This window comes from Scyliorhinus torazame, chromosome 18, assembly GCF_047496885.1.
Source record: "Scyliorhinus torazame isolate Kashiwa2021f chromosome 18, sScyTor2.1, whole genome shotgun sequence".
Taxonomy (NCBI): Eukaryota; Metazoa; Chordata; class Chondrichthyes; order Carcharhiniformes; family Scyliorhinidae; genus Scyliorhinus; species Scyliorhinus torazame.
In genome coordinates this window covers 84,008,454-84,026,289 of record NC_092724.1, presented here as the reverse complement: position 1 = coordinate 84,026,289, position 17,836 = coordinate 84,008,454, and the positions used below count along the sequence as shown (strand labels likewise).

The following is a 17,836-nucleotide window of genomic DNA, read 5'->3' as shown; positions in this document are numbered from 1 at the left end:
GCCTCGGAAGCGGCGCGAGGGGCGCGCCCGGCCTCGGAAGCGGCGCGAGGGGCGCGCCCGGCCTCGGAAGCGGCGCGAGGGGCGCGCCCGGCCTCGGAAGCGGCGCGAGGGGCGCTCTCGGCGTCGGAAGCACCGCAAAGGGCGCTCTGGGCGTCGGAAGCACCGCAAAGGGCGCTCTGGGCGTCGGAAGCACCGCAAAGGGCGCTCTGGGCGTCGGAAGCACCGCAAAGGGCGCTCTGGGCGTCGGAAGCACCGCAAAGGGCGCTCTCGCCGTCGGAAGCACCGCAACGGGCGCTCTCGGCGTCGGAAGCACCGCAAAGGGCGCTCTCGGCGTCGGAAGCACCGCAAAGGGCGCTCTCGGCGTCGGAAGCACCGCAAAGGGCGCTCTCGGCGTCGGAAGCACCGCAAAGGGCGCTCTCGGCGTCGGAAGCACCGCAAAGGGCGCTCTCGGCGTCGGAAGCACCGCAAAGGGCGCTCTCGGCGTCGGAAGCACCGCAAAGGGCGCTCTCGGCGTCGGAAGCACCGCAAAGGGCGCTCTCGGCGTCGGAAGCACCGCAAAGGGCGCTCTCGGCGTCGGAAGCACCGCAAAGGGCGCTCTCGGCGTCGGAAGCACCGCAAAGGGCGCTCTCGGCGTCGGAAGCACCGCAAAGGGCGCTCTCGGCGTCGGAAGCACCGCAAAGGGCGCTCTCGGCGTCGGAAGCACCGCAAAGGGCGCTCTCGGCGTCGGAAGCACCGCAAAGGGCGCTCTCGGCGTCGGAAGCACCGCAAAGGGCGCTCTCGGCGTCGGAAGCACCGCAAAGGGCGCTCTCGGCGTCGGAAGCACCGCAAAGGGCGCTCTCGGCGTCGGAAGCACCGCAAAGGGCGCTCTCGGCGTCGGAATCACCGCAAAGGGCGCTCTCGCCGTCGGAAGCACCGCAAAGGGCGCTCTCGCCGTCGGAAGCACCGCAAAGGGCGCTCTCGGCGTCGGAAGCACCGCAAAGGGCGCTCTCGGCGTCGGAAGCACCGCAAAGGGCGCTCTGTGCGTCGGAAGCACCGCAAAGGGCGCTCTGGGCGTCGGAAGCACCGCAAAGGGCGCTCTGGGCGTCGGAAGCACCGCAAAGGGCGCTCTGGGCGTCGGAAGCACCGCAAAGGGCGCTCTGGGCGTCGGAAGCACCGCAAAGGGCGCTCTGGGCGTCGGAAGCACCGCAAAGGGCGCTCTGGGCGTCGGAAGCACCGCAAAGGGCGCTCTGGGCGTCGGAAGCACCGCAAAGGGCGCTCTGGGCGTCGGAAGCACCGCAAAGGGCGCTCTCGGCGTCGGAAGCACCGCAAAGGGCGCTCTCGGCGTCGGAAGCACCCCAAAGGGCGCTCTCGGCGTCGGAAGCACCCCAAAGGGCGCTCTCGGCGTCGGAAGCACCGCAAAGGGCGCTCTGGGCGTCGGAAGCACCGCAAAGGGCGCTCTGGGCGTCGGAAGCACCGCAAAGGGCGCTCTGGGCGTCGGAAGCACCGCAAAGGGCGCTCTGGGCGTCGGAAGCACCGCAAAGGGCGCTCTGGGCGTCGGAAGCACCCCAAAGGGCGCTCTGGGCGTCGGAAGCACCCCAAAGGGCGCTCTCGGCGTCGGAAGCACCCCAAAGGGCGCTCTCGGCGTCGGAAGCACCGCAAAGGGCGCTCTCGGCGTCGGAAGCACCGCAAAGGGCGCTCTCGGCGTCGGAAGCACCGCAAAGGGCGCTCTCGGCGTCGGAAGCACCGCAAAGGGCGCTCTCGGCGTCGGAAGCACCGCAAAGGGCGCTCTCGGCGTCGGAAGCACCGCAAAGGGCGCTCTCGGCGTCGGAAGCACCGCAAAGGGCGCTCTCGGCGTCGGAAGCACCGCAAAGGGCGCTCTCGGCGTCGGAAGCACCGCAAAGGGCGCTCTCGGCGTCGGAAGCACCGCAAAGGGCGCTCTCGGCGTCGGAAGCACCGCAAAGGGCGCTCTCGGCGTCGGAAGCACCGCAAAGGGCGCTCTCGGCGTCGGAAGCACCGCAAAGGGCGCTCTCGGCGTCGGAAGCACCGCAAAGGGCGCTCTCGGCGTCGGAAGCACCGCAAAGGGCGCTCTCGGCGTCGGAAGCACCGCAAAGGGCGCTCTCGGCGTCGGAAGCACCGCAAAGGGCGCTCTCGGCGTCGGAAGCACCGCAAAGGGCGCTCTCGGCGTCGGAAGCACCGCAAAGAGGGCGCTCTCGGCGTTGGAAAGACCTTGAAGGGCGCGCTCGGTGTCGGAAAGGCCGTGAAGGGCGCGCTCGGTGTTGGAAAGACCGTGAAGGGCGATCTCGGTGCTGGAAACACTGTGAAGGAGGCTCTCGGGTGTTGGAAAGACCGTGAAGGGCGCTCTCGGTGTTGGAAACAAGATTAAAGGCGCTCTCAGTGTTGGAGACACTATACGGCGAGGGGCACTCCCCATGTTGGAAACACGAGACGGTGAAGGGCGTTCTTGGTGTTGGACATACTGTGAAGGGCGCGCTTTGTGTTGCAAGCACTGCGAAGGAGGCTCTCGGTGTTGGGAAACACTGTGAAGGAGGCTCTCCGTGTTGGGAAACACTGCAAAGGAGGCTCTCGGTGTTGGAAACACTGCAAAGGAGGCTCTCGGTGTGTGAAACACTGCAAAGGAGGCTCTCGGTGTTGGAAAGACCGCGAAGGGCGCTCTCGGTGTTGGAAAGACCGCGAAGGGCGCTCTCGGTGTTGGAAAGACCGCGAAGGGCGCTCTCGGTGTTGGAAAGACCGCGAAGGGCGCTCTCGGTGTTGGAAAGACCGCGAAGGGCGCTCTCGGTGTTGGAAAGACCGCGAAAGGCGCTCTCGGTGTTGGAAAGACCGCGAAGGGCGCTCTCGGTGTTGGAAAGACCGCGAAGGGCGCTCTCGGTGTTGGAAAGACCGTGAAGGGCGCTCTCGGTGTTGGAAAGACCGTGAACATAAAAACATAAGAACTAGGAGTAGGAGTAGGCCATCTGGCCCCTCGAGCCTGCTCCACCATTCAATGAGATCATGGCTGATCTTTTGTGGACTCAGCTCCACTCTCCGGCCCGAACACCATAACCCTTAATCCCTTTATTCTTCAAAAAACTATCTATCTATATCTTAAAAACATTTAATGAAGGAGCCTCTACTGCTTCACTGGGCAAGGAATTCCAGAGATTCACAACCCTTTGGGTGAAGAAGTTCCTCCTAAACTCAGTCCTAAATCTACTTCCCCTTATTTTGAGGCTATGCCCCCTAGTTCTGCTTTCACCCGCCAGTGGAAACAACCTGTCCGCATCTATCCTATCTATTCCCTTCATAAACTTATATGTTTCTATAAGATCCCCCCTCATCCTTCTAAATTCCGACGAGTACAGTCCCAGTCTACTCAACCTCTCCTCGTAATCCAACCCCTTCAGCTCTGGGATTAACCTGGTGAATCTCCTCTGCACACCCTCCAGTGCCAGTACGTCCTTTCTCAAGTAAGGAGACCAAAACTGAACACAATATTCCAGGTGTGGCCTCACAAAGACCTTATACAATTGCAGCATAACCTCCCTAGTCTTGAACTCCATCCCTCTAGCATTGAAGGACAAAATTCCATTTGCCTTCTCATTCACCTGTTGCACCTGTAAACCAACTTTTTGCGACTCATGCACTAGCACACCCAGGTCTCTCTGCACAGCGGCATGTTTTAATATTTTATCATTTAAATAATAATCCCTTTTGCTGTTATTCCTACCAAAATGGATAATCTCACATTTGTCAACATTGTATTCCATCTGCCAGACCCTAGCCCATTCACTTAGCCTATCCAAATCCCTCTGCAGACTTCCAGTATCCTCTGCACTTTTTGCTTTACCACTTATCTTAGTGTCGTCTGCAAACTTGGACACATTGCCCTTGGTCCCCAACTCCAAATCATCTATGTAAATTGCGAACAGTTGTGGGCCCAACACTGATCCCTGAGGGATACCACTAGCTACTGATTGACAACCAGAGAAACACCCATTAATCCCCACTCTTTGCTTTCTATTAATTAACCAATCCTCTATCCATGCTACTACTTTCCCCTTAATGCCATGCAACTTTATCTTATGCAGTAACTTTTTGTGTGGCACCTTGTCTTTCCAACACCGAGGGTGCTCTTGGTGTTGGAAAGACCGTAAAGGAGGCTGCCGGGTGTTGGAAAGACCGCGAAGGGCGCTCTCGGTGTTGGAAAGACCGCGAAGGGCGCTCTCGGTGTTGGAAAGACCGCGAAGGGCGCTCTCGGTGTTGGAAAGACCGCGAAGGGCGCTCTCGGTGTTGGAAAGACCGCGAAGGGCGCTCTCGGTGTTGGAAAGACCGCGAAGGGCGCTCTCGGTGTTGGAAAGACCGCGAAGGGCGCTCTCGGTGTTGGAAAGACCGCGAAGGGCGCTCTCGGTGTTGGAAAGACCGCGAAGGGCGCTCTCGGTGTTGGAAAGACCGCGAAGGGCGCTCTCGGTGTTGGAAAGACCGCGAAGGGCGCTCTCGGTGTTGGAAAGACCGCGAAGGGCGCTCTCGGTGTTGGAAAGACCGCGAAGGGCGCTCTCGGTGTTGGAAAGACCGCGAAGGGCGCTCTCGGTGTTGGAAAGACCGCGAAGGGCGCTCTCGGTGTTGGAAAGACCGCGAAGGGCGCTCTCGGTGTTGGAAAGACCGCGAAGGGCGCTCTCGGTGTTGGAAAGACCGCGAAGGGCGCTCTCGGTGTTGGAAAGACCGCGAAGGGCGCTCTCGGTGTTGGAAAGACCGCGAAGGGCGCTCTCGGTGTTGGAAAGACCGCGAAGGGCGCTCTCGGTGTTGGAAAGACCGCGAAGGGCGCTCTCGGTGTTGGAAAGACCGCGAAGGGCGCTCTCGGTGTTGGAAAGACCGCGAAGGGCGCTCTCGGTGTTGGAAAGACCGCGAAGGGCGCTCTCGGTGTTGGAAAGACCGCGAAGGGCGCTCTCGGTGTTGGAAAGACCGCGAAGGGCGCTCTCGGTGTTGGAAAGACCGCGAAGGGCGCTCTCGGTGTTGGAAAGACCGCGAAGGGCGCTCTCGGTGTTGGAAAGACCGCGAAGGGCGCTCTCGGTGTTGGAAAGACCGCGAAGGGCGCTCTCGGTGTTGGAAAGACCGCGAAGGGCGCTCTCGGTGTTGGAAAGACCGCGAAGGGCGCTCTCGGTGTTGGAAAGACCGCGAAGGGCGCTCTCGGTGTTGGAAAGACCGCGAAGGGCGCTCTCGGTGTTGGAAAGACCGCGAAGGGCGCTCTCGGTGTTGGAAAGACCGCGAAGGGCGCTCTCGGTGTTGGAAAGACCGCGAAGGGCGCTCTCGGTGTTGGAAAGACCGCAAAGGGCGCTCTCGGTGTTGGAAAGACCGCGAAGGGCGCTCTCGGTGTTGGAAAGACCGCGAAGGGCGCTCTCGGTGTTGGAAAGACCGCGAAGGGCGCTCTCGGTGTTGGAAAGACCGCGAAGGGCGCTCTCGGTGTTGGAAAGACCGCGAAGGGCGCTCTCGGTGTTGGAAAGACCGCGAAGGGCGCTCTCGGTGTTGGAAAGACCGCGAAGGGCGCTCTCGGTGTTGGAAAGACCGCGAAGGGCGCTCTCGGTGTTGGAAAGACCGCGAAGGGCGCTCTCGGTGTTGGAAAGACCGCGAAGGGCGCTCTCGGTGTTGGAAAGACCGCGAAGGGCGCTCTCGGTGTTGGAAAGACCGCGAAGGGCGCTCTCGGTGTTGGAAAGACCGCGAAGGGCGCTCTCGGTGTTGGAAAGACCGCGAAGGGCGCTCTCGGTGTTGGAAAGACCGCGAAGGGCGCTCTCGGTGTTGGAAAGACCGCGAAGGGCGCTCTCGGTGTTGGAAAGACCGCGAAGGGCGCTCTCGGTGTTGGAAAGACCGCGAAGGGCGCTCTCGGTGTTGGAAAGACCGCGAAGGGCGCTCTCGGTGTTGGAAAGACCGCGAAGGGCGCTCTCGGTGTTGGAAAGACCGCGAAGGGCGCTCTCGGTGTTGGAAAGACCGCGAAGGGCGCTCTCGGTGTTGGAAAGACCGCGAAGGGCGCTCTCGGTGTTGGAAAGACCGCGAAGGGCGCTCTCGGTGTTGGAAAGACCGCGAAGGGCGCTCTCGGTGTTGGAAAGACCGCGAAGGGCGCTCTCGGTGTTGGAAAGACCGCGAAGGGCGCTCTCGGTGTTGGAAAGACCGCGAAGGGCGCTCTCGGTGTTGGAAAGACCGCGAAGGGCGCTCTCGGTGTTGGAAAGACCGCGAAGGGCGCTCTCGGTGTTGGAAAGACCGCGAAGGGCGCTCTCGGTGTTGGAAAGACCGCGAAGGGCGCTCTCGGTGTTGGAAAGACCGCGAAGGGCGCTCTCGGTGTTGGAAAGACCGCGAAGGGCGCTCTCGGTGTTGGAAAGACCGCGAAGGGCGCTCTCGGTGTTGGAAAGACCGCGAAGGGCGCTCTCGGTGTTGGAAAGACCGCGAAGGGCGCTCTCGGTGTTGGAAAGACCGCGAAGGGCGCTCTCGGTGTTGGAAAGACCGCGAAGGGCGCTCTCGGTGTTGGAAAGACCGCGAAGGGCGCTCTCGGTGTTGGAAAGACCGCGAAGGGCGCTCTCGGTGTTGGAAAGACCGCGAAGGGCGCTCTCGGTGTTGGAAAGACCGCGAAGGGCGCTCTCGGTGTTGGAAAGACCGCGAAGGGCGCTCTCGGTGTTGGAAAGACCGCGAAGGGCGCTCTCGGTGTTGGAAAGACCGCGAAGGGCGCTCTCGGTGTTGGAAAGACCGCGAAGGGCGCTCTCGGTGTTGGAAAGACCGCGAAGGGCGCTCTCGGTGTTGGAAAGACCGCGAAGGGCGCTCTCGGTGTTGGAAAGACCGCGAAGGGCGCTCTCGGTGTTGGAAAGACCGCGAAGGGCGCTCTCGGTGTTGGAAAGACCGCGAAGGGCGCTCTCGGTGTTGGAAACACGATTAAAGGCGCTCTCGGTGTTGGAGACACCATACAGTGCGGGGCACTCCCCATGTTGGAAACACGAGATGGTGAAGGGCGTTCTTGGTGTTGGAAACACTGGAAGGACGCTGTCGGTGTTGGAGACACCATAAGAACTAGGAGCAGGAATAGGCCATCTGGCCCCTCACGCCTGCTTTGCCACTCAATGAGATCATGGCTGATCTTTGTTGGACTCAACTCCACTTTCCGGCCCGAACACCATAACCCTTAATCCCTTTATTCTCCAAAAAACTATCTTTATCTTAAAAACATTTAATGAAGGAGCCTCAACTGCTTCACTGGGCAAGGAATTCCATAGATTCACAACCCTTTGGGTGAAGAAGTTTCTCCTAAGCTCAGTCCTAAATCTACTTCCCCTTATTTTGACGCTATGCCCCCAAGTTCTGCTTTCAGCCGCCAGTGGAAACAACCTGCCTGCATCTATCCTATCTATTCCCTTCATAATCTATACATTTCTAGAAGATCCTCCCTCATCCTTCTAAATTCCAACGACTACAGTCCCAGTCTACTCAATCTCTCCTCGTTATCCAACTCTTTCAGCTCTGGGATTAACCTAGTGAATCTCCTCTGCACACCCTACAGTGCCAGTACATCCTTTCTCAAGTAAGGAGACCAAAACTGAACTCAATACTCCAGGTGTGGCCTCACTAACACCGTATACAATTGCAGCATAACCTCCCTAGTCTTGAACTCCATCCCTCTAGCAATGAAGGACAAAATTCCACTTGCCTTCTTAATCACCTGTTGCACCTGTAAATCAACTTATTGCGACTCATGCACTAGCACACCCAGGTCTCTCTGCACAGCGGCATCTATTAATATTTTATCATTTAAATAATAATCCCTTTTGCTATTATTCCTACCAAAATGGATAACATCACATTTGTCAACATTGTATTCCATCTGCCAGACCCTAGCCCATGCACTTAACCTATCCAAATCCCTCTGCAGACTTCCGGTATCCTCTGCACTTTTTGCTTTACCACTCATCTAAGTGTCATCTGCAAACTTGGGCACATTGCACTTGGTCCCCAATTCCAAATCATCTATGTAAATTGTGATCAATTGTGGGCCCAACACTGAACCATGAGGGACACCACTAGCTACTGATTGCCAACCAGAGAAACACCCATTAATCCCCACTCTTTGCTTTCTATTAATTAACCAATCCTCTATCCATGCTACTACTTTCCCCTTAATGCCATGCATCTTTATCTTATGCAGCAATCTTTTGTGCGGCACCTTGTCGACAGCTTTCTGGAAATCCAGATATACCACATCCATTGGCTCCCCGTTATCTACCGCACTGGTAATGCCCTAAAGAAATTCCACTAAATTAGTTAGGCATGACCTGCCATCATGAGCCCATGCTGCGTCTGCCCAATGGGACAATTTCCATCCAGATGCCTCGCTATTTCTTCCTTGATGATAGATTCCAGCATCTTCCCTACTACCGAAGTTAAGCTAACTGGCCCGCTTTCTGCCTACCTCCTTTTTTAAACAGTGGTGTCTCGTTTGCTAATTTCCAATCCGTCGGGACCACCCCAGAGTCTAGTGAATTTTGGTAAATTATCACTAGTGCATTTGCAATTTCCCTAGCCATCTCTTTTAGCACTCTGGGATGCATTCCATCAGGGCCAGGAGACTTGTCTACCTTTAGCCCCATTAGCTTGCCCATCACTACTTCCTTAGTGATAACAATTATCTCAAGGTCCTCACCTGTCATAGCCTCATTTCCATCAGTCATTGGCATGTTATTTGTGTCTTCCACTGTGAAGACCGACCCAAAAAACCGGTTCAGTTCCTCAGCCATTTCCTCATCTCCCATTATTAAATCACCTTCTCATCCTCGAAAGGACCAATATTTAACTTAGCCACTCTTTTTTGTTTGAGATATTTGTAGAAACTTTTACTATCTGTTTTTATATTCTGAACAAGTTTACTCTCATAATCTATCTTACTCTTCTTTATAGCTTTTTAGTAGCTTTCTGTTGCCCCCTAAAGATTTTGCAGTCCTCTAGTCTCCCACTAATCTTTGCCAGTTTGTATGCTTTTTCCTTCAATTTGATACTCTCCCTTATTTCCTTGGATATCCACGGTCGATTTTCCCTCTTTCTACCGTCCTTCTCTTTTGTTGGGCTGAGCACTGTGAAAAATCGCTTGGAAGGTTCTCCACTGTTCCCCCATAAAGTCTTTGCTCCCAGTCTACCTTAGCTAGCTCTTCTCTCATCCCATTGTAATCTCCTTTGTTTAAGCATAAAACACTAGTGTTTGATTTTACCTTCTCACCCTCCACCTGTATTTTAAATTCCACCATATAATGATCGCTCCTTCCGAGAGCATCCCTAACTATGAGATCATTAATCAATCCTGTCTCATTACACAGGACCAGATCTAGGACCGCTCGTTCCCTCGTAGGTTCCATTACATACTGTTCTAGGAAACTATTGCGGATACATTCTATAAACTCCTCCTCAAGGCTGCCTTGACCGACCTGGTTAAACCAATCGACTTGTAGATTAAAATGCCCCATTTCTACTCCATTTCTACTTGCATCAATTATTTCTTTGTTTACTGCCTGCCCCACCATAATGTTACTATTTGGTGGCCTATAGACTACTCCTATCAGTGACTTTTTCGCCTTACTATTCCTGATTTCCACCCAAATGGATTCAAGCTTATCGTCCATAGCACCGATATCATCCCTTACTATTGCCCGGATGTCATCCTTAAATAACAGAACTACACCACCGCCTTTACCATCCACTCAGTCCTTCCGAATAGTTTGATACCCTTGGATATTTAACTCCCAGTCGTGACCATCCTGTAACCATGTTTCAGTAATGGCCACTAAATCATAGTCATTCACGATGATTTGCGCCATCAACTCATTTACCTTATTCCGAATACTACGAGCATTCAGGTAAACTGAAGGCACACTCTCGGTGTTGTAAACATGAAGGTGAAGGGCACGCTCAGTGTTGGAAACACAAGAAGTTGAGGGGGCTCTCGGTGTTGGAAAACAATAACTAAGGAGAAGATTCTGAGGAAACTGACAGGTTTGAAGGTGGATAAATCATATGGGCCAGATGGACTACACCCCAGGGTTCTAAAAGAAATAGCTGAGGAGATTATGGAGGCATTGGTGGTGATACTTCAGGAATCACTGGAGGCAGGAAGGGTCCCAGAGGACTGGAAAATGACTAAAGTAACACTGCTGTTTAAGAAGGAAGGGAGGCAGAAGACTGGAAATTAGAGGCTGATTAGCCTGACTTTGGTCATTGGTACGATTTTAGAGTCCATTATTAAAGATGAGATTGTGGAATATTTGGAAGTGCATGATAAAATAGGACTGAGTCAACAGGCTTCAACAAGGGGAGGTCATGCGTGACAAATCCGTTAAGAGTTTTTTGAGCAAGTAACAAGGAAGGTAGACAAAGGACGTGATTTATATAGATTTCCAGAAGGTCTTTGACAAGGTGGCATAGGAGACTGTTAAATAAGTTAAGGGCCCATGGTTTTACGGGTAAGATCCTGGCATGGATAGAGGATTGGCTGACTGGCAGAAGGCAGAGAGTGGGGATAAAGGGGTCTTTTTCAGGATGGCAGCTGGTGACCAGTGGTGTGCCTCAGGGGTCTGTGCTGGGAGCACTACTTTTCACAATATACATTAATGATCTGCAAGAAGGAACTGAAGGCACTGTTGCTAAGTTTGCAGATGATACACAAATATGTAGAGGGACAGGTAATATTGAGGAAGCAAAGGGGCTGCAGAAGGACTTGGACAGGCTGGGAGAGTGGGCAAACAAGTGGCAGATGGAATACAATGTGGAAAAGCGTGAGGTTATGCACTTTGGAAGGAGGAATGGAGGCATAGACTATTTTCTAAATGGGAAAATGCTGAGGAAATCAGAAGCACAAACGGACTTGGGAGTCCTTGTTCACGAATCTCTTGAGGTTAATGTGCAGATTCAGTCGGCAGTTAGGAAGGCAAATGCTAACATTGCTGCTTCACGGCGCTGAGGTCCCAAGTTCGTACCCAGTTCTGGGTCACTGTTCGTGTGGAGTTTGCACATTCTCCCCGTGTTTGCAAGGGTTTTGCCCCACAACCCAAAGATGTGCAGGGTAGGTGGATTGGCCCTTAATAGCAAAAAATGAATTGGGTACTCGAAATGTATAAAACAAAATGAAGGCAAATGCAATGTTAGCATTCATGCCGAGAGGGCGAGAATACAAGACCAGGGATATATGTCTGAGGCTGTATAAGGCTCTGGTCAGACCCCATTTGGAGCATTGTGAGCAGTTTTGGGCTCCGTATCTATGCAATGATGAGCTGGCCTTGGAATGGGTCCAGAGGAGATGATCCCTGGAATGAAGAGCTTGTCATATGAGGAAGGGTTGAGGACTCTGGGTCTGTACTCTGTGGAGTTTAGAAGGATGAGGGGGGAATCTTATGGAAACTTACAGGATACTGAGAGGCCTGGATAGAGTGGACATGGAGAGGATGTTTCTACAAGTAGGAAAAACTAGAACTAGAATCTCAGACTAAAGGGACGATCCTTTAAAACAGAGAGGAGGAGGAATTTCTTCAGCTAGATGGTGGTGAATCTGTGGAACTCTTTACCGCAGAAGGCTGTGGATGCAAAATCACTGTGTCTTTTCGACAGATAGGTGAGGGGCGCTCTTGGTGTTGGAAATGTACCCAAAATGAAGGACTTGTCATATGAAGAACGGTTGAGGATACCGGGTCTGTATTCGATCGAGTTTAGAAGGATGAGGGGGTGATCTCATTGAATCTTACAGAATACCGAGAGGCCAGATAGAGTGAATGTGGAGAGGAGGTTCCCACGGCAAATTTCGGGAACCTTGGACAACGAGAGATGTTGTAGGCCTCGTCAAAAAGAAACAGGAGGCATTTGTCAGGGCTAGAAGGCTGGGGACAGACGAAGCCTGTGTGGGATACAAGGAAAGTGGGAAGGAACTTAAGCAAGGAGTCAGGAGGGCTAGAAGTCATTGGCAAATAGGGTTAAGGAAAATCCCAAGGCTTTTTACACATACATAAAAAGCAAGAGGGTAGCCAGGGAAAGGGCTGGCCCACTGAAGGATAGGCAAGGGAATCTATGTGTGGAGCCAGAGGAAATGGGCAAGGTACTAAATGAATACTTTGCATCAGTATTCATCAAAGAGAAGGAATTGGTGGATGTTGAGACTGGAGAAGCATGTGCAGATAGCCTGGGTCACATTGAGATCCAAAAAGTCCCCAGGGCCTGATGGGATCTACCCCAGAAGGAGACTCGAGAGGAAATTGCTGAGGCCTTGACAGACATCTTTGGATCCTCAGTCTTCAGGTGATGTCCCGGCGAACTGGAGAATAGCCAATGTTGTTCCTCTGTTTAAGAAGGGTAGCAAGGATAATCCAGCGAACTACAGGCCGGTGAGCCTTACGTCAGTGGTAGGGAAAGTACTGGAGAGTTCTTCGAGACAGGATCTACTCCCATTTGGAAGCAAATGGACGTATTAGTGAGAGGCAGCATGGTTTTGTGAAGGGGAGGTCGTGTCTCACTAACTTGATAGAGTTTTTCGAGGAGGTCACAAAGATGATTGATGCAGGTAGGGCAGTGGATGTTGTCTATATGGACTTCAGGAAGGCCTTTGACAAGGTCCCTCATGGTAGACTGGTACAAAAGGTGAAGTCACACGGGATCAGGGGTGAGCTGGCAAGGTGGATACAGAATTGGCTAGGTGATAGAAGGCAGAGAGTAGCAATGGAAGGGTGCTTTTCTAATTGGAGGGCTGTGACTAGTGGTGTTCCGCAGGGATCAGTGCTGGGACCTTCGCTGTTCGTAGTATATACAAATGATTTGGAGGAAAATGTAACTGGTCTGATTAGTAAGTTTGCAGACGACACAAAGGTTGGTGGAATTGCGGATAGCGATGAGGACTGTCAGAGGATACAGCAGGATTTAGATCAAAGAACAAAGAAATGTACAGCACAGGAACAGGCCCTTCGGCCCTCCAAGCCCGTGCCGACCATGCTGCCCAACTAAACTACAATCTTCTACACTTCCTGGGTCCGTATCCCTCTATTCCCATCCTATTCATGTATTTGTCAAGATGCCCCTTAAATGTCACTATCGTCCCTGCTTCCACCACCTCCTCCGGTAGCGAGTTCCAGGCACCCACTACCCTCTGCGTAAAAAACTTGCCTCGTACATCTACTCTAAACCTTGCCCCTCTCACCTATGCCCCCTAGTAATTGACCCCTCTACCCCGGGGAAAAGCCTCTGACTATCCACTCTGTCTATGCCCCTCATAATTTTGTAGACCTCTATCAGGTCACCCCTCAACCTCCTTCGTTCCAGTGAGAACAAACCGAGTTTATTCAACCGCTCCTCATAGCTAATGCCCTCCATACCAAGCAACATTCTGGTAAATCTCTTCTGCACCCTCTCTCGAGACTCCACATCCTTCTGGTAGTGTGGCGACCAGAATTGAACACTATACTCCAAGCGTGGCCTAACTAAGGTTCTATACAGCTGCAATATGACTTACCAATTCTTATACACAATGCCCCGGCCAATGAAGCAAGCATGCCGTATGCCTTCTTGACTACCTTCTCCACCTGTGTTGCCCCTTTCAGTGACCTGTGGACCTGTACTCCTCGATCTCTTTGACTTTCAATACTCTTGAGGGTTCTACCATTCACTGTATATTCCCTACCTGCATTAGACCTTCCAAAATGCATTACCTCACATTTGTCCGGATTAAACTCCATCTGCCATCTCTCCGTCCAAGTCTCCTAACAATCTAAATCCTGCTGTATGCTCTGACGGTCCTCATCGTTATCCGCAATTCCACCAACCTTTGTGTTGTCTGCAAACCTACTAATCAGACCAGTTACATTTTCCTCCAAATCATTTATATATACTACAAACAGCAAAGGTCCCAGCACTGCTCCCTGTGGAACACCACTGGTCACAGCCCTCCAATTAGAAAAGCATCCTTCCATTGCTACTCTCTGCCTTCTATGACCTAGCCAGTTCTGTATCCACCTTGCCAGCTCACCTCTGATCCCGTGTGACTTCACCTTTTGTACTAGTCTACCATGAGGGACCTTGTCAAAGGCCTTACTGAAGTCCATATAGACAACATCCACTGCCCTACCTGCATCAATCATCTTAGTTACCTCCTCAAAAAACTCTATCAAGTTAGTGAGACACGACCTCCCCTTCACAAAACCATGCTGTCTCTCACTAATACGTTTGGAGACTTGGGCGGAGAGATGGCAGATGGAGTTTAATCCGGGCAAATGTGAGGTAATGCATTTTGGAAGGTCTAATGCAGGTAGGGAATATACAGTGAATGGTAGAACCCTCAAGAGTATTGACAGTCAGAGAGATCTAGGTGCACAGGTCCACAGGCCACTGAAAGGGGCAACACAGGTGGAGAAGGTAGTCAAGAAGGCATACGGCATGCTTGCCTTCATTGGCCGGGGCACTGAGTATAAGAATTGGCAAGTCATGTTGCAGCTGCATAGAACCTTCGTTAGGCCACACTTGGAGTATAGTGTTCAATTCTGGTCACCACACTACCAGAAGGATGTGGAGGCTTTCGAGAGGGTGCAGAAGAGATTTACCAGGATGTTGCCTGGTATGGAGGGCATTAGATATGAGGAGCGGTTGAATTAACTTGGTTTGTTCTCACTGGAACGACGGAGGTTTAGGGGCGACCTGATAGAGGTCTACAAAATTATGAGGGGCATAGACAGAGTGGATGGTCAGAGGCTTTTCCCCAGGGTAGAGGGGTCAATCACTAAGGGGCATAGGTTTAAGGTGCGAGGGGCAAGGTTTAGAGGAGATGTACGAGGCAAGTTTTTTTACACAGAGGGTAGTGGGTGCCTGGAACTCGCTGCCGGAGGTGGTGGAGGAAGCAGGGACGATAGTGACATTTAAGGGGCATCTGAACAAATACATGAATAGGATGGGAATAGAGGGATACGGACCCAGAAAGTGTAGATTTTAGTTTAGACGGGCAGCATGGTCGGCACGGGCTTGGAGGGCCGGTTCCTGTGCTGTACTTTGTTCTTTGAGGGATTAGAACCAAAGGACACAGCCTCAGACTGAAGGGACGATCCTTTAAAATTGAGATGAGAGGGAATTTCCAGCCAGAGAGTGTTGAATCTGTGGAACTCTTTACCGCAGTAGGCTGTGGAGGCCAAGTCATTGAGTGTCTTCAAGGCAGAGATAGATAGGTTCTTGATAATAAGGGAATCAGGGATTATTTTATAAGGCAGTTGAATGTGGATGAGAAACATATCGGCCATGATTGAATAGCAGAGGGGCGGCTAGTGGCGCAGTGGTTAGCACTGGGACTGCGGCACTGAGGACCCGTGTTCGAATCCCGGCCCCGGGTCACTGTCCGTGTGGAGTTTGCACATTCTCTCCATGTCTGCGTGGGTTTCACCTCCACAATCCAAAGATGTGCTGGTTAGGTGGATTGGCCACTCTAAATTGCCCCTTAATTGGAAAAAAAATTATTGGGCACTCTAAATTCATAAAAAGAAATGATTGAATAGCAAAGCAGGCTAGATGGGCCGAATGGCCTAATTCAGCCCGTGTGTCATGTCATGGAAACAGTAAGGCAAAGAGTGCGCTCGGTGTTGGAAACACTAGGCAGTGAGAGGCGCTCTCGGTGTTGGAAACACTGCGGTGAGGGGCGCTCTCGGTGTTGGAAACACTGCGGTGAGGGGCGCTCTCGGTGTTGGAAACACTGCGGTGAGGGGCGCTCTCGGTGTTGGAAACACTCAGCGGTGGGGGGCGTTCTCGATGTTTGAAACACTAGACGGTGAGGGGCGCTCTCGGTGTTGGAAACACTCAGCGGTGAGGGGCGCTCTCGATGTTGGAAACACGAGACGGTGAGGGGCGCTCTCGGTGTTGGAAACACTAGACGGTGAAGTGCGCTCTCGGTGTTGGAAACACTAGACGGTGAGGGGCGCCCTCAGCATTGGTAACACTAGACGGTGAGGGGCGCCCTCAGCATTGGAAACACTAGGTGAGGTGCACTCTCAGTTTTGGAAACACTAAGGTGAGGGGTGCTCTTGTGTTGAGAGATAAAAAGAGTTATTATTGCAGGTCGATTCTCTCTTATCGAAAAAGCATGTTTCAGCCTTCTGGAATCAAGTAAGAAGTCTTACAACACCAGGTTGAAGTCCAACACGTTTGTTTTGAATCACTAGCTTTCGGAGCACAGCTCCTTCCTCAGGTGAATGAGCTTCACCTGAGGAAGGAGCTGTGCTGCTCCGAAAGCTCGTGATTCAAACAAAACTGTCGGACTTTAACCTGGTGTTAGAAGACTTCTTACTGTGCTCACCCTGTCAAACGCCAGCATCTCCACTTTCTGGAATCAACAGAGCTAAACAATTTCGGACCATAACCTCTGGCTCCATTGTATATTTTACTTTTGAGTGTTCTGTATTTTTGGTGGGAGGTTTTTCGCTGGGTGGTGCAGACCCGGCCCATGACCCAAGTCATCGTCCCCCTCACCTGGAGAGCAAAAATGGACCGTATGTACAGGGACACAAGATGCAAATCTCTAGACAAAAGCAGAACGAAAGTACCCAATGTAGCCCTGATCCTGATGGCCATCATTGTGCAGGTGCATCAAGCTATGTGCACACCCTTGATACACGAACACTGAATATCACTATTGCTGAGCTTCTGTCAGTTCCTGGTGTTACAAAGGACGGGCATGGCCACATTGCCACAGAACACTCATTGGACCATCTATCCCTCGTGCAGATGTTTATGCAGAAAAGTACCTTTGACCACAGGTCTGCCAGACAATGGTCCACACATAATTCCCTCAAGGCCTTGTATGAAAAGGAGGTGGTTGATCATATCAGATGGCTCCCCAAGCAGACTGCTAAAGTCATTTGGCAGAATGCCTCATCGTCAGAACTTTCAAACAAGCACCAAAATATAGTTTGGTTGGTGGTAAGAAAGGCACCATCCCAGTCAGATCATTCCTGTACACCCAGAGTCTCACGAGGGAGACTCGTGAGGCAGCAACAGTAGCGAAGGGACCATCACCCACCTCTTCCTGGGATGTGCCGTTGCAAAGAGATGCAGTATGTTTCGTTTAAGTTTATCCTGAGTAGCTCTGTAGGCGGTTTCTAGGGACACACACCGACATAAACATCAACTGCCTCCAGAAGACTATCAACTTATTGAAAGACTATCTTTGGTCTGTCTGAAATCCTTTGATCTTCCATCATAAAAGGTTTATGCACAGCACAAATGCAGATTAGCACATTGCAAAGAGCAGGACCATGTGCTGAGGGATTCATTACATAACCATAGAAAACCTTGGGGCTGCCATTGGAAAGGGTCAATGGGGAAATGTCACTGTCTTAGGGCCACCTGCCATTGGATACCGAGGGGCTGGAAACTATGTTTCCATTTGTTCCTTTGTTACAGAATGTATATTGAAAATATCATATATAACTGCAATTGTATGGAAGCAACACAGGGTGCCACATGTTGTATTGAAAGAGCTTGTTTGCATTTTCAGTAATGTCCAGTTTGAACTGTTGTGGAATGTAATTTTCCAGTTTTTCAGGAATGAAACCTATTCTTGGGACATAGTGCAATGTCTCGAATATTTTTCTTGCCCATACCCAGTCAACCCATGTGACAATATTTCAATGCAAGTCCCTGACAGTGTGATGGGTTATGTTTCAGCAGGTTTTCAGCTCTCACCCTCTTCTGCCAAGTCCTTGTTAATGATCAGTTTGCCATGCCGCAGGTAGTTAAGGATCGGGCCAAAGTAACTCGGGTCTCTGTCTATAAGATAGGCACCAGTTTCATCCTGTAAAAAAAATGGACAGAAAACAAAATAAAGAATAAACTA

The 17,836-nt window shown here is 52.1% G+C and overlaps 1 protein-coding gene across 1 annotated transcript in view; it reads right to left on the bottom strand.

Moving 5' to 3' along the window:
• Positions 1-17,836, bottom strand: part of LOC140395334 (BTB/POZ domain-containing protein KCTD2-like) — a 65,043-nt gene that overhangs the window by 46,374 nt on the left and 833 nt on the right. Inside the window, exon 2 of the mRNA XM_072482972.1 lies at positions 17,686-17,794. Within this exon, the coding sequence (XP_072339073.1) occupies positions 17,686-17,794 (109 nt within the window). The remainder of the gene's footprint in view (positions 1-17,685; positions 17,795-17,836) is intronic.